General features: G+C 47.9%; 2 protein-coding genes across 5 annotated transcripts in view; one reads left to right on the top strand and one right to left on the bottom strand.

Moving 5' to 3' along the window:
- TMPRSS2 (transmembrane serine protease 2) overlaps positions 1 to 438 on the top strand; it is a 45,696-nt gene extending 45,258 nt beyond the window's left edge. For both annotated transcript variants that reach the window (XM_025292133.3, XM_025292134.3), the window contains exon 14: positions 56 to 438. In XM_025292133.3, the coding sequence (XP_025147918.3) occupies positions 56 to 67 (12 nt within the window). In that variant the 3' untranslated portion in view covers positions 68 to 438. The remainder of the gene's footprint in view (positions 1 to 55) is intronic.
- A 7,014-nt stretch (positions 439 to 7,452) lies between these two features.
- The window catches only part of MX1 (MX dynamin like GTPase 1), a 33,980-nt gene continuing 26,447 nt past the window's right edge, over positions 7,453 to 14,985 (bottom strand). For 2 of the 3 annotated variants that reach the window (XM_006076946.4, XM_006076948.4), the window contains 3 exons: positions 13,474 to 13,550; positions 11,905 to 12,144; positions 7,453 to 8,063 (listed from right to left, as the gene is read on the bottom strand). In XM_006076946.4, the coding sequence (XP_006077008.1) occupies positions 7,833 to 8,063; positions 11,905 to 12,144; positions 13,474 to 13,550 (548 nt within the window). In that variant the 3' untranslated portion in view covers positions 7,453 to 7,832. 3 annotated transcript variants of the gene reach the window in all.

Raw genomic sequence — 14,985 nt, 5'->3', positions numbered from 1 at the left:
TCTGCCTTTGTTTGTCTTGAGAAAATAATATCGTTTCTTTTTCCTTTTTGAACAGGCAAACAGCTAATCTGTGCGGCCTGGGTCCTTGACAACATTGCACAAGAAAAAGAAGGGGCTGATTGTTAATCCCCATGCATTATGTATTTTTTGAAGTGATTCCAGGTCCTTTTGTTTTTATGTGATCATGATCCTGTATGTCTTGGCCCTTTCCACAGTTCTGTGCAGACCCCGTGGCTCCCCTACCCCCGGGCCCACCCTTCCAGACCCCTCGTCTGACCGGGGAGGCCGGCCGGCCGTGGACAGCAGAGCCAGCGCAGAGCAAGGGGACGGGGTCTGCCCCGCGGGGACCTCCCCTCTGAGCCCCACTCCAGGGACCCCTCTTGGATGCACAGGGGGCTGGCGACTTCTCAGCTGCTGGACGGCTTGAGAAAGGAAGGGGAAAAGCCTGGCAGAACCTGCAGGGGCCAGCCTCTGGGGCCGCTGCTGGTGGGGCCCCTTGGGGTAGCCCCAGGGCCTGTCTCTCCACGAGGGAATTTGATGAACATTCTTGAGTGCCTTCTTAGCAGCCCAGAGTGCTGGCTGGAAATAAAGGGACCAGCTCTTCATGGGTGATGACTTGATAGACACTTGAAAGGGGACCCAAACCTTTTTCTTTCAAGGGGTGTGTAGACAGAGCCCTGGGAACATATGTGATCACCCCCAGCATTGCTGGGGGGCCCCCACCCAGGGAGACCCGCCTTATTCTCCAGTCTCTCCCTGGCCTCCCTTGAAGATGGTGCAATGCCCCGGGCCCCCACTGAGGTCCTCACCCCGAGTAGGGTGCCTGCTGACCCTCTTAAAGCCTGCTAATCATTCACCTGGAAATCGAGCTCACCCAGGGAAATCAGGGATACTAATTAAAGAAACACTGTTTCCTGTAAAGCGTCTACCTGTTACTACCTCAGTGCCCATGAAACCGGGCCGTAGTCCTACTCTTAGCTTTTTGAAATTACTGCTGCCTTTGCTTGTGTGAGCAGTAGCCGACTTGAGTTGCTTTCACAAAGCGACTGCTCCCAATTTAATGTTCTGTAAATGTTGTCCTGAAGCACAGCATCTGGGCTTGTGAGAAAGGAGAGAGGGGTGTGCGTGGGCCTCCCCCTGGCCCCTTCCAACCACTCCTCAAGCTCCCCTGCAGGGGAGAGTCAGGCTTCAGTGACCAAGTGTGAAGTGTAACACGGGTGCTGTGAGGTCCTGCCTCCTCTCCAACACACTGGTTTCGCAGAATGACTTGAGTGATTCTGCACTAGGACTTGACCTTGGAGTGGAAGTCAGGACAATCCGCTAGCAGGATGCTCGGGCGGCAGCATCCCCAGGGGCCATCCTGACCTGCCTGCTCCCGAGTCAGATTTTAAAAAGCGTCATCATGGTGAGCAAGCATTCCTTCTTTAGTGCTTCTTTTAATTTATGTGACCACTGTTTGTTTTCTGTTTTGTATCTTTTTTAAATTGTAAAATTCAATTGTGAAAAACTGTACAAATAAATTATGCATTTTTTTTTCCAAACATGGCAAGCAGAACCAGTCTGCATTTCCGCATCGGGCTTTGATGTCAGGGCAGCCACTGAATGGTGGGTTGGCAGGGGGTGAGGTCAGGTGGGGTGGGGCAGATGTGGTCTCCTGGCTGCCCTGCTGGCCCCCACAGCTTGTCCTGTAGGACAGCAAAGTGAAAGTGTGAAAGTGTTAATTGCTCAGTCATGTCCAACTCTTTGTGACTCCATGGACTGTAGCCTGCCAAGCTCCTCTGTCCATGGGATTCTCCAGGCAAGAATATTGGGGTGGGTAGCCATTCCCTTCTCCAGGGGATCTTCCCAACCCATGGATTGAATCCAGGTCTCCTGCATTCCTGGCAGATTCTTTACCATCTGAGCCACCAGGGAAGGCAGCAGTCCCCAACTTTTTGGCACCAAGGACCAGTTTCACAGAAGACAATTTTCTCATGAACTGGGATGGTTCAGGTGGAGCGATGGGAAGCAGCCGATGAAGTTTCCCATCGCCACTCACCTCTTGCTGTGCAGCCTGGACCAGTACTGATCCTAGGGGCTGGGGACCCCTGCTATAGGAGGTAACCAAGCTCCTTAAGGAGCATCACCTGTACCTCCCATTTCTCCCAGATCTGGACCCTGAGACCCAACTCCCTTCTAGAACTCTCTGCCCAGTGACTCCAGAGTCCTCAGATTCTTCCTTCTCAAACTTGAGTCTAGCATCTCCTTCCCTAAAATTCCTGTGAGCTCACGGCAGCAGAGCTGCTTCCTTAACATGTGTCTCAGCCCCTGGAGTTGTGACCACAGGTAGGAGAGAGAGAGAGGGTAAATGTTTTCCTCCCTGGAAGAGAAATCCACTCATGTTCTTCAAATAGCTCAAATCTGGCAGGTCCCAATGTGTAACAGGTGATTGGAGAGAATTGTCAGTTATGTCAGTTTGTGTTAAAATTACGGTAAAAGTTTAATAAAAAAGTAAAGAAAACACGTTTTGTTAGATAAGATTTTTTTTGTTTTGTTTTTGATGTGGGCCATCTTTAAAATCTTTTATGCTACAATTCCATTACTTTTGCCACGTGATGCTGAGCTGACTCATTGGAAAAGACCCTGATGCTGGGAAAGATTGAAGGTGGGAGGAAAACGGGACGACAGAGGATGAGATGGTTGGATGGCATCACCAACTCCATGGACGTGAGTCGAATCACTCTGGGAGATGGTGAAGGACAGGGAAGCCTGGTGTGCTGCAGTCCATGGGGTCGCAAAGAGTCAGACGTGACTTAGCGACGGAACAACAACAACGAAAGGGGACAAGTAGGGGCAGGTGCCTGCCAGCCACCAGTCTTTGTCACCTGATCGCCACAGAACTTTGTTTTCTGTGGGTTTGCTTAAAGACACCTTACTGGTAGATACTGTCAATTCATTAACATTGAACTCATGGCCAGCAACCCCATAAGTCACTCCTAAAGGACACTTCTCTAGCACACATGTTTTGTCTGGAGGGCACAGCCAGTCTTCCTGCACTTAGGAGATTAGACAGCACTTCCCATTCTGCTTGGGGCCATTTCAACACTGACATCACCATCTGAAAATACAAAAATGCTAAACAACAGGCGCTAAATAAACTGAAAAGGATACTTGTTTACAGTCTGAGCTGAAGCAGGAAGGCAGGGTAGCCATTTTCACACTCAATCAGCCATTCAGTGTTTTTGCTCCTCTGCTGGAGTCCACGAAAGAGCTGCTAGTGTTCATTTGGGGTAACAGATCAACTTTAATGAGTAGGTGGATCTACCGGTAAGGAACCTGTGAATAATGAAGATGGACTGTATCCTAAAAGTGTCCACGTGGCAGGGTAGCTGACATCTTTTTCAGTTGTATTTCTCATTTTGCAGTCCTCCTCCCATGAGTGGCTTTAATTTTGAATGAAGCTGATTTCACTTAAAAGATCCAGCCAGGGAGGGGACTTTCCTGGTGGTCCAGTAGCTAAGACTCTACATTCCCAATGCAGGAGGACTGGGTTTAATCCCAGGGTGGAACAGATCCCACGTGCCACAACGAAGATCAAAGATCCTGCGTGCGGCAACTAACCTAGCGTAGCCAAATGAATAAATATAAACAAACAACAAAGAAAGATCCAGCCTGAATGCTGAAACTAGGGAAATGGATATTTCTGTATTAAACCTTTACAAGAGACAAACATTAATTTGCTTAATATAAATTAACCCAAAATACTAAAGTGGACACATGAGTATTAAAGCCACAAAGGATCACTTTGTGGCTTCTTGCAGCTGGGGAAGTAGGTGAGTTTCCAGGGTAGAGAATGAATTAACTTTGATTCGATTCTCACTGAGCTGTTATGGGAGAGGGCACAGTCCTGCCTTAAACGCAGGTACCTGGTCTGTTCTCAGCACCTCCCTGGTTCTCCTGGGGTTGCCCTGATTTGGCTCGAAATTCAGAGACTTTATTCTTTTGACCAAGGCTTCACCCTGGACCCGAGTTTGTGAAGAGCCACACACACACAAATATACTCCTGGTTGGAGTCCTATCCCACAGCCGCAGTCCTTTTCTGCTCTGGACGTAGAGAGGGTGATATATGATATGGTACAGGCCAGAGCTCTTCTCCCAGTGTGCCCAGTGTTTTAAGAAAAATGTGCAATTTATGCTACTTCCAAAGTAGTTCAGTTCAGTTTGGTCGCTCAGTCATGTCTGACTCTTTGCAACCCCACGGACTGCAGCACGCCAGGCTTCCCTGTCCATCACCAACTCCTGGAGCTTGCTCAAACCCATGTCCATTGAGTCTGTGATGCCATCCAACCATCTCATCCTCTGTCGTCCCCTTCTCCTGCCTTCAATCTTTCCCAGCATCAGGGTCTTTTTCAATGAGTCAGTTCTTCACATCAGATGGCCAGAGTATTGGAGCTTCAGCTTCAGCATCAGTCCTTCCAATGAATATTCAGGACTGATTTCCTTTAGGATGGACTGGTTTGATCTCCTTGTTTTCCACGGGACTTTGAAGAATCTTCTCCAATACCACAGTTCAAAAGCATCAATTCTTTGTTTTAAAAAGTCACTAATGTACCAGCTGTGCCTGCTTTCTCTGTCTCTGCAACCCCATGGACTGCAACCCACCAGGCTCCTCTGTCCATGGGATTCTCCAGGCAAGAATACTGGAGTGGGCTGTCATTTCCTTCTCTGGGGGATCTTCCCTGCCCAGATATCGAACCCACATCTACTCCATTGCAGGCAGATTCTTTACCACTAGGCCACCTGCGAAAGCCCATAATGTACCAGCTATTTCATTTTAAATGAATCAACCCCATAAATATTGGTGTTTGAGTCATCGTTTTGCTATGATTAATGAACCTGAACTCATAATCCCCTGAAAATCCACTGATCACTTGGATCCACTGAACCTTGGAAAGCCAATGTCAGTGCCCCATTAGCTGCTTTTAAGGGCTTCCTGGTTGACCAGTTGGATTGGATTCCTTTCCTCCCACACAGTAACTGATGGTGGGGATTTTCCTGGTTGGCTGCTTTTGTCTTTGCTCTAAGAAGGAAACTAATAAAGGTAGGTGCTTCACAGCATCTTAGAAGATAGTCAAGCAACCAGCAAGTCATTTGGACATGTGCCTGGCATCTCCTACGCCCACTCCCTCCCACAGCATTTACTAAGCACCAGCAGACCCTGTATTCTGGAAAACCGAGGCTTCCTAGTTCTGTCACTTGAATGTTATCTAGTTCCTCTCCTAGCTCTGCTCCAAACTCAGGCCCATACTCTGGGGTCAACTGAGCCCCAGACTTGCCTGGAGAGAGGGTCCCTGAGTACGCGTGATTGCTCTTCTAGTTTAGTCTGCCCAGGTTGATGGACCTTCAAGCCGGCGCTGTGGAGCTGGCTGCAGAATCTGGAGAGGCAGGCTCTGCTCCTGGTGTTGCCCTTCACAGAGGAGATGGGGGACTGGGGTGGGGCGGTGGGGGCTGGAGGATGGGGGGCAGTTCAGCCCCTTGCCTGAGCCCCGCTGCCCTCTGAGTGATGGACTCACACAGAGTGGACTCCAGGCCTGCCTCTGCTTGACTCCTCAACAGATAGGAGGGGAGCCAGTGTACTTCTGCCCTGTCGATGGCCAGTCAGGACAGATCTGAGGGATTCCTGGACAGATCTTTCTGATGAAAGTGAGCACCTTGTGAGTCCCCAGTGGGCTTGTCCCCCAAGGAAACTTCTGTTCTCTGAAATATTATCGGCTTTCTTCCCCCATCTATCTAGGAATCTCTAGGAAAACTATAACAGCAAAGAAGAATCCTTGGCAACAGTGACACCTCTCTTTCTGGTCGAGGCAGATTCTATGGGACGCCTGATACTGGAGCAGTTACTTAGCCAGCCACGAGGGGGCAGCAGCTCCAAGTCTCAGAGCATCCCTTCTCGTACACTTGTTCAGTCGCTCAGTCCATCTCTTTGCAACCCCATGGACTGCAGCACGCCAGGCCTCCCTGTCCCCCACCGTCTCTTGGATCCTGCTCAAACTCATGTCCATTGAGTCGTGATGCCATCCAACCATCTCATCCTCTGTTGTCCCCTTCTCCTCCTGCCTTCAATCTTTCCCAGCATCAGGGTCTTTTCTACTGAGTTAGCTCTTCGAATCAGGTGGCCAAAGTATTGGCGCTTCAGCTTCAGCATCAGCCCTTCCAATGAATATCCAGGACTGATATCCTTTAGGATTGACTGGTTCAATCTCCTTGCTGTCCAAGGGACTCTTCAAGAGTCTTCCCCAACACCACAGCTCAAAAGCATCAGTTTTTCAACTCTCTGCCTTCTCTATGGTCCAGCTCTCACATCCATACATGACTACTGGAAAAACCATAGCTTTGACTATACAGGAGCAAGCATCCTTTAATTTCATGACTGCAGTCACCATCTGGAGTGATTTCGGAGCCCAAGAAAATAATACATAAATAATCTTGTACAGAAATTCTTGCATCGTCCCAACCTTTGAGGATGGTGGAATCCTGAGTGTCAGAAGGAGCCAGGGGTGGGGGTGGGGCAAGGGCTGGATGGGAGGGGACAGTGCAGCTAGTCCACCTCTTCCAACAAGCTGTTGTCCAGCTTGGCCTGGGAGTGAATGGACAGCTCATGAAGCAGCCACTCCCTTTCTGGCTGGGTGTCTGCATGTCCCCATGGCTGCCTAGTCCAAGGAGGCCAGTCGGGACCCTGCTCTGCTCCTTTTGGACAACACGTGGTTAATATTCTGCCTTCTCACCTTCCAGACCAGAACAGCATCTGCTGTAAAATCCTCCTAGGTGGGCAGTGACCTCTTTCGACTTAGGCTTTCACCTTTCAGCTCCACACTAGGTGGCCAGCAATTAAGCAGACTGGATGCTTGATCAGCATACATTATAAACCACAAATGCCGATTGCTTCACCTTCTGCCCCATTTCTTTAACTTTATTCCCCATTTCCCTTCTAGCCTCTTAGAAATAACCCACCACGTTCTTTTGTTCAACCATTCCTTCTGACCTGACCCAGTACAGAGGGCAGCCTTAGTGTCCACTGATTGCCCCACAGATTCCCACCTGCTATCATTTTCAAATGTCTCCCAAATAAAGAAGGTGTCAGAGAGGGTTTCCTGATGGCACAGTGGATAAAAATCCACCTGCCAAGGCAGGAGACACTGGTTTGATCCCTGATCTGGGAAGATCCCATATGCCTAGGAGCAATGAAGCCCATGCACCGCAACTAACTGAAGCCCACGTGCCTTAGAGCCCGTGCCCCACAAGACAAGCCACCACAATGAGAAGCCACAGCTATAAGAGGCCCGCATAGCACGACTACGGCGTAGCCCTCACTCGCCACAATCAGAGAAAGCCCGAGTGCAGCAATGAAGACCCAGTGCGAGCAAAATAACAATAAAATAAATAAACATTAGAAAAGAAAGTGTCAGAGAAATGTCTGGTAGAAAGAAGTGTATTACAAATTGAAGAAATAGGCTTCTGTATGCATTCACAAGTGTGGCACTCATGTTCCTAAAACATGGGGTGTGAAAGGCTATTACAGCAATTGGAATGACCCTTCTACAGTACTGTGTGGGGATCATTAACTGACAGAGGCGAGGAGAGAGTTCAGGGATGGGGCAGGGTGGGCATGAAGCATCGAAGGAAATCACCTGATGCTTGAAGCCAGTGTGCTTATCCACTAAGAGACAGCAGAGACTATGGCCGCAGGCTGACCACTGACGCATCTGTGAAACGGGCAGCTGAGGGCGTGCGGCCGTCAGGGGAGCTGTCGGCGGTCCGCTCCCTGGAGACCCTGGGCTGCACGGAGGGCGGGTTCAGCCCGGGAACTTGGCGAGCCGCTGCCGAGCGCGGGACAGCCGCTCCAGCCGCTCCTTCAGGAACTTCCTCTTGTCTCTGGTGTCGGTGCGCTCCTTCAGCAGCCAGTCGTACTGGTCCTTGTCCTGGAGCAGCTGCAGCATGCTCTTCTTGAGCTGCTCGCCATACGTCCGGAGCACGAAGAACTGGATGATCAAGGGGATGTGGCCGGAGATGCGGGTGCTGACCTCCTGCGAGGAAGGAAGGCGCAGTTCACACGAGGGTGAGGGGCCGCGCCCTGACTTCAGCACAGCACCCCGGCAGGGACCCAGACCCCGAGGGTGCACAGTCCCCGCTTGGGTTTCAAACCCACCCGCATCCTCTGTGATCTGGGCAGCACCAGGCTAGGGACCAACCCCGACTCTGGGCTCCCGCCAGCCTCTCCTGACCACTAAATGGTTACTTCTGATGCAAGAGGGCAAAACGTGCCCTAGGAAGGTAAATGCACGGAGTACAAAAAGTACAGAGGACAGGCTTGTGGACAGTCTGTGGGTGGGAGGAATTGAGAGTAGCATTTAAACATATGCATTACCATGTGTAAAATACATAGCTAATGAAAAGTTGCTATATAACACATGGAGCTCAACTCCATACTCTGTGATGACCTAGTGGGTAGGATGGGGGTGAGGGAATGGGAGGGAGGTTCAAGAGGGAGGGGACATATGTGTATTTACAGATGATTCTTGTTGTATGGCAGAAATCAACACGACATTGTAAGCAATTATCCTCCAATTAAAAATAAATTTAAACAAACCTGCATTTTAAAATTATTTACAACTCTCCCTAAAAGATTCTATAACCTCTTTTTTTTTGTTTTAAATCAAGGCTGAAATTATTTAGCATAAAAGGGGGTGGGCTATCAAAAGCCACAGAAGGGAGCCCTCTGAGTTCTAAGCATGCTGGAAGTCACTTTCAACTTTACTTTCTCCCTCTTCCTGAGGGAGTCCTTCCTGAGACAATACCCACTTCCCACCTCACCCATGTCCTCTGCTTCCTTTTGGTCTATTAAAAAAATTATCCAAAGAATAAATTTAATCAGATTAATGAAAAAAGGCAGACACCCAAATGAACTTTTCAGCCAACCCGATATTAATTTGCTTTACTTGACTATTTTCCTTTGTTTCTGCTGGACTAGGCAAAGAAAGAGATTCTCCCTCTAGACCCTCAAGAAGGCACCCAGCCCTGCTAACATCTTGACTTTATCCAGTGAGGATCATACTTGATAGGAAAAGTAGGGCGTTCTCATTAAAGTCAGGACAGGGCAAGGCTGTCTGCTGGTCTACTGTGGTTTCAAGTTGCACTGAAAGGACCAGATGGGGCAAGAAAAGTTTGAGGTATAAAAACTGGAAAGATCAGGGAGAGTGTAAAACCACCACTGTCTGCAGAGGGATGAGTGTTGGGAAAACTCAGGAGAAACAGATGTAAAACCACCACAGACAGTTTAAGAGAATCAGCATGGTTAACAAATGTAAGAGAACATACAGAAATTGACCAATGAGATGTCATGGAAGAAAAGTCTCATTGATAGGAGGTACAAAGATGAGAAAAGAAGTAGGAATAAACTCCAGACATGTGCACCACCTACACAAAGAGAACTTTAAACACTTTTGAGACTCCCCAAAAGGATATATAAGAAGGAACATCAGGGGTCTCCTGATGTTCTTGGATAGGAAATTTAAAGGCACAAAGGTGCCAATTCCGTCACTGCAGGTAGAAATTCTTCTGAGGAAGGACTTTGGCCTGTGGTCTGCAGATTTGGTACCTGCCTGGCTTTCTGCATGGCTTGTCCTACCTACCTTGGACTTGATGAGCCAGCCTCCATAATTGTATAAGCCAGTTCCTTTTTTTATACTTATAGATATAAAACAAGCCCTAGCCTTTCCCTAGATATAATGGTCAGTTTCATGTGTCAGCTTGACTGGGTTGTAGACCCACTTATTCAATGGAACTCTCATCTAGGTATCTCTGTGGAGATATTTTGTAGATGTGGTTAATAGTTCCAATCAGTCAATTTTAAGTAAGAAGATCATGAGAAACGCTGGACTGGAAGAAACACAAGCTGGAATCAAGATTGCCGGGAGAAATATCAATAACCTCAGATATGCAGATGACACCACTCTCATGGCAGAAAGTGAAGAGGAACTCAAAAGCCTCTTGATGAAAGTGAAAGTGGAGAGTGAAAAAGTTGGCTTAAAGCTCAACATTCAGAAAACGAAGATCATGGCATCTGGGCCCATCACTTCATGGGAAATAGATGGGGAAACAGTGGAAACAGTGTCAGACTTTATTTTTGGGTTCTCCAAAATCACTGCAGATGGTGATTGCAGCCATGAAATTAAAAGATGCTTACTCCTTGGAAGGAAAGTTATGACCAACCTAGACAGCATATTCAAAAGCAGAGACATTACTTTGCCAACAAAGGTCCGTCTAGTCAAGGCTATGGTTTTTCCTGTGGTCATGTATGGATGTGAGAGTTGGACTGTGAAGGCTGAGCGCCAAAGAATTGATGCCTTTGAACTGTGGTGATGGAGAAGACTCTTGAGAGTCCCTTGGACTGCAAAGAGATCCAACCAGACCATTCTGAAGGAGATCAGCCCTGGGATTTCTTTGGAAGGAATGATGCTAAAGCTGAAACTCCAGTACTTTGGTCACCTCATGCGAAGAGTTGACTCATTGGAAAAGACTCTGATGCTGGGAGGGATTGGGGGCAGGAGGAAAAGGGGACGACAGAGGATGAGATGGCTGGATGGCATCACTGACCTGATGGACGTGAGTCTGAGTGAACTCCGGGAGTTGGTGATGGACGGGGAGGCCTGGTATGCTGCGATTCATGGGGTCGCAAAGAGTTGGACACAACTGAGTGACTGAACTGAACTGAACTGAAAGAAGATCATCCTCAAGAATGTGGGTGGGCCTCACCCAATCATGTGAAGGCTTTAATATGTGTGTATGTGTGTGTGTGTATTACTCACTCTCAAAGGTTCTGCCAGGCAGCACAGGGCGGTGAGCTTGGCTGCAGGAGAAGCCAAGGGGGCACAGGGCTGTCCTCGCTTTGCCCTTTACTGGCTTCACACACACCCATGCACATCCCAAGGTCTGCAGAGTCTGACCGTTTGAGCTTTGTTGCTCAGAGTGTATCCCCATCCAGCAGCATAGCATCCTCTGAGAGCCCCTCAGTAATGCAGAACTGTGCCCCATCTCAGACTTGCCCCGCTACCACCACATCTGCATCTCTGGAAGATCCTGGAGAGGTGTGAACATGGTTGGTGTGAGATGCTCTGCCTGAAGTGATGGAGACATCTGGTAAACCAGGAGGCTGCCATTTGTCTTCCTGTCCAGACTTTCACATCCCCCCGGGCTCTGAGTTATGCATCCTTCCCCAGGTGAATTAGATGGACCCTCAAGTTATTTGAAACGTAAGGTGCATGTGCTACATTGCTCAGTCATGTCCAACTCTTGTGAAACCCTATGAACTACAGCCTGCCGGGCTCCCCTGTCTGTGGGATTCTCCAGGAAAGAATTCTAGAATAGGTTGCCATGCCCTCCTCCAGGATATCTTCCTGACCGAGGCATTGAACCCACGTCTCTTACATCTCCTGCCATGGCAGGTGGGTTCTTTACCACTAGTATCACCTGGGAAGCCCAAAATGTAGGGAAGCAATCAAAGAACAAGTCTCTGTGAACAGCAGCTTCTCCAGGGCCAGTGGTCACTGCCTTCTATGCTTCTCCTGCTGAATATTCACAAGAACCCTGGGAGGAGGTAACCACATTACTTCCTTTTAGAGAGGAAAGCTAAGGCTCAGAGAGGTTAAATAACTTGACTGGGTCCACACAGCCAGCCCAAACCAGATGCAGATGGCTCTAAGTAACAACTCTTTTCATGTCTGATTGAATTGCTTCTACAGAGGCTTACCAAGGGCTGAAAGATGGGGCTGGTGGTCCCCTTACAGAGATAAGACTGAAGAGACAGGCTCTTCATTCTCAGAGACAGAGAATGGATGAGAAGCACTGTCCTGAGACTAGCAGACTCACCTGGTGGTACGCGGTCAGGTGTTGAAAGATCTCATCTGTGGAGGGCTCTGAGACCTGGGATTGGAAGTAATGGTTTGATTTTTTGTTCTTTTCTTCTTCTGCCTCCTTCTCTCTGACCTGTTGCAATGCACGCCGGTACACCTGGTCCTGGCAGTAGACCAACTGCTCCATTTGGAAATGTAGTCGGATGGACTTCTCAGCTTCATTTTCTTGTTCTGATCGAATGTCTTCAATTTTGCACTATAGCAAAGGAGAAACACAACAGAATTTCCATCTAGAAACAAATCACTGGGTCAGAGGACAATAGCCCCACTGCAAAGGCCACCCCTAGCAGGTGCCATCTAGGAAAGGGCTGGTGGTTTTGGAGCAGCCTTCTGCCCCCACAATAGCTTCTCTGGGCAGGGAGTGGGACTTCCCATTCTGGCTGAGGGTCAGAGTTTCCCAGGAAGCCTGAGCCACACAGATGACCAGACCGTGCATCCCCAGGGCCTGGGAACCTGCATGGGCTCTGTTCTCAGGCCTGATTTCCAGCTTTTTTCCTTTTCCCTTTTACAGACTTTTCCATCTGAGGAGGAGAAATATTTTTCTACCAGAGAGCTCACAGGGATAAGATGGGAGCCAGATTCCATCAGTCAAATTGCACATATTCCATGTGCCTGGGGTTTAGAGGAACTGGCTGCCAGAAAGTCAAAGAGGGGACCCTTCACACAGAAAGTTACCTGGACCCCCTGGCTTCACTGAATGCAAGAGTGTGATGTCAAGTGTGGTCCTAAATCTTCTCTATGTTCCTTCTGACTAAGAGGGCACTCTTAGTCCTAGTCGTAGATGAGGAATCAGAGGCCCAGGCAGGTTAAGAAGCCACAAGACCTCCAGTTTGCAAAAGGCAGAGCCAGTCTTCCCATCTCTGCTGGGTGCTGGGTCTAAGGTTGGTGTCCCCACCAGATTCATGCACTGAAAGCCTAATCCTCAACAGGATGGAATTTGGAGGTGGGAGGTCTTTGGGAGGTAATTAGGTCATGAGGGTGGGGCCCCCACAAATGGGTTAGTGACCCTCTGAGAAGAGATCCCAGGGAGCTCTCTCTCTACCTCTGCCCCCAGCCTCCTGTTTCGTGAAGACGCCAATGAGAAGGCCACCAGCACCTCCATCTGGGATTCCAGTCTCTTGGACTATGAGAAATATTAAGTGTCTGCAGTGGTATTAGCTATGCAGCCCAAGCCAGGACAAGGGGGAGTCCCTGTTCCTAGATTGGACGAGCCGTTCCTATTTGGTTTCCTCGATGAGTTTCCAGGTTCAGGACCATTCTCTTCAGCTGTAACAGGGTTCCACACTTACTGTGGCTCTCCTCTGTTCCTGTGACTAAATATTTTCCTTCTGAATTCTTTCTCTTTCACTCCCTCTTACTGCCTTTAACGAGACATCATCGCTCATATCTTAAATTCACTATTGATCTTGACTATTTGCTTCTCCAAATACACAATAAAGGTTGAACAGTCTTAATCTAAGAAATCTTTTTCTAATGTCAGGCCTACATTTTTTTTTTTTTAAAGTAACTTAATGGTCAGTTTTACCTTGGCAGTTCGGTGGAGGTTGAAAAATTCATTAAAGTGTCTTCCTGAAACATTTGTGAAGGTATTCCGGATTATATCTGGTGAAAGAAAGACAGAGAAGTCCAGTCTTGCTGGAAAGACCCATGACTTCATAAATTGCAAAAAATAAGAGGGTAAAACAGCAGAAACAGTTCCCTGCCTCCCTCTTCCCCAGCCCCAATCTTCTCTTTCTTTCTGAAGGAAGAAGGTGTGCTTTCTTACTCAAAAACATCCTGGAGGAATTTTAAAAATCTAAATGTCCACTGAAATATTTATCTGATGTTTACATTTTCTTCCTAAGTATAAATAGTTGCAAAGAATGCAATTTCTGTTATTATAAATACATTAATATTTATAGTAAAACACATCACTTTTTAAAATACATCAATGGAATCAAAATAGCTCTGTTATCCATTTGAAACAAATAGGTGAACAAACTCTCATTTCAATCAGAAAACTTACATTATTTCATTTTATTTTTGAAACTGATATTTCCACTTGACTTCCTCACAGAATGTTATCTTAGTGTGATGTACAGTATCTTTATGCTTGGAAATTTTTTTTGGCCACACTGTGAGGCATCTGGAATCTTAGTTCACTGACCAGGGAGTGAATGCTCACCCCTGTAATGGAAGTGCAGAGTCCTAACCACTGGACCAGTGCTAACCACTGGCTGCTATGCTTGGAAATCTTTTGGCTACATATCACATTTTTCTAAACAGAAATAGGTATATATAGACTTTTTAACATTTTTCTGAAGAATTTTCAGAAAGCCTTGAAGCATTACACAAGAATTTTCTTTAAGACTGACTGAAGAATGCACAATTGATCAACAAGACACAATTACAGATTTTGGTTTATAGTTATTAAGCCCGAAGGTAAAATTTAATTAGAAATACCAGGGAAACCACTTGGACTTCCCTGGTGGCTCAGTGGATAAGAGTCCGCCTGCCAACGCAGGGGATGCAAGTTCAATCCCTGGTCCAGGAAGATCCCACAAGCTGAGGAGAAATTAAACCTGTATATCACAACCACTGGGGCCCATGAGCCGCACCTACTGAGCCCACGTGCTGCACCTACTGAAGCCCACAGGCCCTAGAGCCCACGCTCCTCAACAAGAGAAGCCACCGAAATGAGAAGCCCGCTCACAGCAACTGGAGAGTAGCCCCCGCTCGCCACGACTGAGAAAGACTGCACAGCAAGGAAGACCCTGTGCAGCCAAAAATAAATAAAAGGGCAAAGTAAACAAAAAAGAAATACATGTCTTATCAACTGTGAAAAGGCTGTCCTCCCTTCACCCCTATGGATCCTCAAGATTACGACTTGATGCTAAAATGAGACAGTTGAAGCCTGAGTGAGGAGGGTGTCGGCCAAGGAGATGACAGAGAAGAGATTCAGTAAGCTCAGAGCAGTAAACAGGAAACCAGGGAGCGAAGACTCTCGAGGAGAAGGGGGCGGTGAGTACTGCAGGGGACCGTGCGTCTCCCCCACAGT

The sequence above is a fragment of the Bubalus bubalis genome, chromosome 1 (genome assembly GCF_019923935.1).
Source record: "Bubalus bubalis isolate 160015118507 breed Murrah chromosome 1, NDDB_SH_1, whole genome shotgun sequence".
NCBI lineage: Eukaryota > Metazoa > Chordata > Mammalia > Artiodactyla > Bovidae > Bubalus > Bubalus bubalis.
The sequence above is the reverse complement of the archived record's forward strand: the minus strand, read 5'-3'. Positions and strand labels throughout refer to the sequence as shown.